We start from the raw sequence: 6,537 nt of genomic DNA, 5'->3' as shown, positions 1-6,537 counted from the left end.
TTATGAAACCACGATTTTTTTAATCCGCTGTCAAATTATGGCTACGTGAAATGCAATGTTTGATGGTAAAGTGCCGTTGTATGCACTGGAGGGCGCCATTGTTACTAAAACAAACATCCTGGCATTATTTGACTGCAATGATGTGTGGGATTTGTTTGCGAAGAGTATCAGGACTCAGGAGTCACTTTAGAGGTAAATATCTGTGCTATCAACATTGCTCTTTATATGTTTGTTGTATTGTAAATGTAGCAAAAATCTCCATTTCAATGTTGCTTCGGTTATAGAGTAACCGTTTATAAACAAGAATAGTTGCTCCGATTCTTTTGAGCCTTCACCGTTTACATTCGCCTTTCCGTTAAAATAAGTATAAAAATTGCAAGTTATGTCGACTATATATACTTTAGATAAGTGGAGATACTTTACGTTAGTGTTTATTAATTATTGCACATGCTAACATCACAAAACTGTTTTTCCGTTGTCACTATATTTTGGCAGACTAGTCATTTATTGGACCAGCCTGATTATTAGCGTTTCTCATAAATTAATAATGTACATGAAGCAGTGTCAGTATCATTGAGATACTATTTTAGTTTTATCTATTTTTGATATATATATATATATATATATATATATATATATATATATATATATATATAGTACAGACCAAAAGTTTGGACAAACCTCATTCAAAGAGTTTCTTTATTTTCATGACTATGAAAATTGTAGATTCACACTGAAGGCATCAAAACTATGAATTAACACAAGTGGAATTAACAATGGAATTATTTACATAACAAAAAAAGTGTGAAAAAACTGAAAATATGTTATATTGTAGTTTCTTCAAAGTAGGCACCTTTTGCTTTGATTACTGCTTTGCAAACTCTTGGCATTCTCTTGATGAGCTTCAAGAGGTAGTCACCTGAAATGGTCTTCCAACAGTCTTGAAGGAGTCCCCCGAGAGATGCTTAGCACTTGTTGGCCCTTTTGCCTTCTGTCTGCGGTCCAGCTCACCCCTAAACCATCTGGATTGGGTTCAGGTCCGGTGACTGTGGAGGCCAGGTCATCTGGCGCAGCACCCCATCACTCTCCTTCTTGGTCAAATAGCCCTTGATGCCTTCAGTGTGACTCTACAATTTTCATAGTCATGAAAATAAAGAAAACTCTTTGAATGACACTTTTGGTCTGTACTGTGTGTGTGTGTGTGTCTATATATATATATAGATATATATATATATATAAGATTTTAGTTACACTTGTAAGTGTTGTTTTGGTCATTTTTATTGGATTGTTTTTATGTACATAGCTTTTAGTCAGGTTATTTTCGTTTTCGTTTTTATAATATCTAATTGCTAAATATCTAATCATTAGATTGCATTTTAAAATAGGCTACCTGTAATCAGACTACAGTTAATTGATTACGTGATTACATATTAATCACGTCATTTAATAATTCTGCCTAATTCCTCATTTTCATCTTTTAGGTTTCGTTCTAAAATAACCTACAAATGACATGAAGGTAAACAAATTATATATATATTTGTTTTAATTGTAATTAAAAAATTATAAAAAAATACATATTTATTATTTATTAAATTATTATCATTAAACTCCCAAACCCCCTGCCGTTCCTTCACAAACCCAAGTTTGGGTAACCTCTTTTGTAATGTAATGTTTAATGCATGTTACTAATAATGAATGGAATATATTTAGGCTACTTTCTCTCTGTACTTTTGTATCTATAAGGTACAAGATTATCCTGTTTAAATCAGTGTGATAAACAAGTTGGGTCAAAAATAATCTAATCTAAGTAATCCAAAAGTAGTCTGATTATATTACCTAAAATGTGTAATATAATGGATTAATGGAACTCAGTTATAGATCACAGTTTGTATTTATTTATTCACGTTTATTTTAGTTCAAGTAGCAAAATCTTTAGTTACCCTGATATGAAGTCATCAAAACTCCTGCTGAGACAACAGGAGAATGTGGTTTTGCATTTTACTCTGACGCCAGATATGTTTGACGTCGGTTTGGGAAGTGAACGTTAGATGTGTTTGCCACTGGTCAATTGGCATGAATTCTTCAAACGCACTTTATCATGATTCGGCTGGGGGCAGCTCATCTCAACGCTGTGTTAATCTCTACAGAGCCCGGGGCCCTGAAGTCTGTCCGTATCTGTCTGCTGTGAAAAATGGGCTAAAGCTTGACTATTAGGGCTCCTAGCTACATGAACTCAGTCGGGGTGTGTGTGTGCATATCCAAAGAGGTGTGTGGGTGCCAGAGAAGCTGACCGGAATGAGAACACGACAGGAGCCCATGACCAAAACATGTTTTACTATCACTGCCCAACTGGTCTGGTTTAATTAAACACACACATAAACTACTTATGCACACTGCACAGCACTTTGAATATAGTGCTATCTGCACAAAAAATTAATTGAAACACTTAAAGTCACAAAAAAATTTTTTTTATGGAATATTGCAGTTTTAATTATAAATGATTTATCTGTGCTCAACTTTTTTGTAGTTTTTAATTCATTAGCCTTTAAATCTTTAATTAAAAACATTAACATCCCCTCTCTTCATGTGAACTGGTGAGAGGGTGGGCCAATAATCCCTTTATCATCCTGTCACTTACATATTTGACCCTGAACCACAAAACTAGTCATATAAGGGTCTTTTTTTTTTTTAGAAATTGAGATGTATACATCATCTGAAAGCTGAATAAATAAGCTTTCCATTGATGTAATGTTTGTTAGGGCAATATTTGGCTGAGATACAACTATTTGAAAATCTGGAATCTGAGGGTGCAACAAAAAAAAAAAATCTAAATATTGAGAATATCGCCTTTAAAGTTGTCCAAATGAAGTCCTTAGCAGTGCATGTTACTAATCAAAAAATCAAAAATTATGTTTTCATATATTTATGGTAAGATATTTACAAAATATCTTCATGGAACATGATCATTACTTAATATTATAATACATTTTGGCATAAAAGAAAAATCTATAATTTTGACCCATACAATGTATTGGCTATTTCTACAAATATACTCATGCTACTTATGACTGGTTTTGTGGTTCAGGATCAAATATGATCACAGCAGTTAGTATATGAAAATGCTTGATTCCTGATGGACAAATCAAGATCAAAAATTCTGTTTCATGTTCATTTTAACAATCAAAAACATACCTTATGCTATTCCTCTTATGCTCATGTAATAAGGCTCTAGTTAGAAAAACATGTCAGGTACAACTACAGTTGATTTTAAATCATTACTGGATACAGTGAGGCACTTACGATAAAAATGGATGGGGCCAATTTGAGTGAGGTTTAAAGGCAGAAATGTAAAGCTTTTAATTTCATAAAAACATTTATTAATTCCATTTATTATTAACTAATGTATTATTTGAGCTCTAAAGCTGTTTAAATAATCATTTTACAATCATTTAAAGTGTTCTGTTGTCATTGTTATCAAATTAGATATAACTACACACACAAATGGTCAGTAAGTGATTTTTTTCACTCTAAAACTATATTGAAGCACATAGTATTTACATAATGTGGCTAAGCTATTGAAATAGTTGCCCCCCCCCATTCACTTCTATTGATATCTGATTAAACCCAGATTTTTAGCCTTTTTAAAGAAAAATAAATACATTTTAATTACAATAAGTATATATCCATTGTTGTCAATTAAGGCAATGACCTTGTTCTGAACCCTGGAATATTTCTTTAAAGCTTTTTTATTATTATTTGTTCAACAGTTATTAGTCTGTTATGCTCCCCAAAAAACGACTTGTTTTTCTTTTTGTGTTTGTGTACCGAGACTTGTCATTTGCACTTACATATTGTTGCTCTTTTGTTAGTTTTGATTGCTTCTGTTGTCCTCAAGTCGCTTTGGATAAAAGCGTCTGCTGAATGACTAAATGTAATGTGTTTACAGACTAATGAAAAGAAATCTATACCTCAAGAAAACGAACTAATCTTTATATTTCAGTTGCTATTTTCTATTAGATTTGCTGCTGTAGTATTGACTCAGTCATAATATCGTTTGCCTTTTATGCTATTGTTCGTCTCACTTGATATTCTTCCTTGGTAAAATCTGCAGTTACATTTTCATAAAAGACTTCATTTCTGTCATTCAGCCTCTTTTCATCTACGGATCAAAAGCATCTTCTTTCTCCATAAAGACGGTTTTCTCAGCTGTTCCAGGTGCCAGACGGTTCGATGGCAATCTGAAGGAGAAGGAGGAGGAGTTGTGCTCAATTACACTTTGGAATGAGAGCAGATTGCCACTGTACACAACAAAACGGGTTAGTTTGATTTCCTTGTGTTGATAGCACAATGCAGCTCTGAGTGAGAACGGCGTGTAATTACAGCGTATGTCTGACCGCCGTACTTCCTAAAACATGATTCGCTGCCTGCATGCCATTTGGCTCTACAGAAATGTAAATCATAATTAGCATAAAAAATGAGCGGCCCACAGAACTTTTCAGAAACGCGTTATCGGCAGCTCCGTCATCATCAGTGTTTTTTCTCCTCACATCCCTTTGAACTGAAATCACGACCATTTTTAGAGCTATGACGTGAGCGTCGTGGCGCAGTCCTCCTCATCGGCACAACGTCTGGTTTGTTGGGTGGTTAACTACTCAATGCTTTTGTTAGTTCCTAAGCTACCCACTCCCCCACCCTCTCCCCTCCATCCTCCAACCGCTGCGTCAGTAGGGGACTGGAACGAGAGGTATATAAAGACCCTGCCACCTGAAGCTCTCAAAACCCAAGATCTCTCCAGCTTTACTCTGCACCAGGAACTACAAGGACTTCGAAGTTCCTGCTTCACTTCTCTTACCGACCTTTCTGCGCACTTTAACTTCAACTATTTTGTCAGTATGCAGCTTTTGTCCAGCTTAGTGTCTCTTTTGCTGGTGCTGTATAGTGTCAGAGCAGCAGCTGTGCTTCCACTGGAGGAAAGGAACCTGGCACAAAGTAGGGTGAGTGACTGTAAATGTGCTTCCTGTTATAGCTTTTATGGATTTACCAAGCAGGTGTTTGTATTTTAGACACATGTTGATAATTAGCGACCGAAAGAGACCATTCTGGGATCATTTTAGTATAGCAGCCATATTATCATTATGAATAGTTGAAGCCTTTAAAATCTTGCATTCTAATTCAAGCCCAGTTGCTTTCTCTTCAGGAGCTGAGCAAAGAGCGCAAGGAGCTGATACTGAAGCTGATCTCTGGGCTGCTGGATGGAGCAGACAACAGCGTTCTGGCTGGGGAGATAGCGCCTGTCCCCTTGGATGTGGAGGAGCCCCTGGAGTCCCGTCTGGAAGAGCGGGCCGTCTACAACCGGTTATCACAGCTGCCGCAGCGTGACCGCAAAGCCCCCTGCAAAAACTTCTTCTGGAAGACCTTCACATCGTGTTAACGGCGCCAGTCCTGCAACGATGCCGCGATCCTTCCTGATACCTGACATGAACTGTGTAGACCTCCACTGTACATACACATCTCTGTGGACTTACTCTGACACAGTCTGTTTGTTAAAGACATTGATGATGATATTTATTTATTTATTGCTCGATTAAGCTCTTTATGGACCTTTGTTGTTTTTCAGCATTAAAAGAAAAAAAAAGAATAAAGCATGGTTAAGAGAGTTGCTTTTTTGATAAAAGATGTCTTATTTTACTGTGGTCAAACATCAAATGAATGTTAAACTGACTGATGAATACATAATTGATCACAGAGCTAGATGCATTACGGATGATGTAATCATGCTACATATAAACGTTTTCCCTGAAGAACAAATCACGTATAGGCTGTTTGTTACCACCTCATCTGAACTGCATTTTCACAAGCTGTTGTTGTTTGACTCTTAATACATCAGATGAATCGATTGACAGTTTGTGTGGTGGTAATTTTTCTTGTCTATGAATTATAAGTAATTGCAGTTGATGGGAGGGTGTGCTTGAGGTCATTATTCTAAACTAAACCCTTGTCTAAAAATTATTTGCTGGTAAATTTGAGGCATTACTTACATATTTATTTTGGTTTGCCCTTTTTGTTTAACAAGTTGAGACACATGGGAAGGGAAAAAATAGTTATGCAAAATAATTTTGAGAGCATATTTGAACACCAACTTCAAGTACATCACGTATTTGTCCTGTTTTGATGGCACTTGTATTTGTCGACACTAACAACCTAGCTTTAACAGAAAACATGTAAAAGCAATGTAGATTTAATATTTAGATGTAAACGCATGCAGTAGGCCATCAGTCTTCTTTAATTATATGTCCTCCAAATGTAGGCATACATGGTTATTCAAACTGTGTCTGCATAATTACTGAGTTACTTGCGTCAGTGCGTCATTGCTTTTGAATGTGAAAGTAGCTGACGTCATGAATATATATATAACAACGACATGACATAACAGTGAAAATGGGAAAACGTGTTGGAGCTGTGGTCTATTTATTAGCACATGTACTGAACCTGATCTCCTATAACTTCTCTATTGTCATTCCAATGAAAATGTCCATA

At 35.8% G+C, this 6,537-nt stretch overlaps 1 protein-coding gene across 1 annotated transcript; it reads left to right on the top strand.

Moving 5' to 3' along the window:
* The first annotated feature begins 4,136 nt into the window (after positions 1–4,136).
* On the top strand, positions 4,137–5,902 carry LOC128012014 (somatostatin-1B). Its single transcript, XM_052594917.1, has 2 exons — positions 4,137–4,994; positions 5,198–5,902. The coding sequence occupies exons 1-2, from the start codon at positions 4,656–4,658 to the stop codon at positions 5,429–5,431; spliced, it is 573 nt and encodes a 190-aa protein (XP_052450877.1). The 5' UTR covers positions 4,137–4,655; the 3' UTR covers positions 5,432–5,902.
* Positions 5,903–6,537: the final 635 nt, after the last annotated feature.

The sequence above is a fragment of the Carassius gibelio genome, chromosome B23 (assembly GCF_023724105.1).
Source record: "Carassius gibelio isolate Cgi1373 ecotype wild population from Czech Republic chromosome B23, carGib1.2-hapl.c, whole genome shotgun sequence".
NCBI lineage: Eukaryota > Metazoa > Chordata > Actinopteri > Cypriniformes > Cyprinidae > Carassius > Carassius gibelio.
Note: the sequence above shows the minus strand (reverse complement) of the source record. Positions and strands in the feature narration are given on the sequence as shown.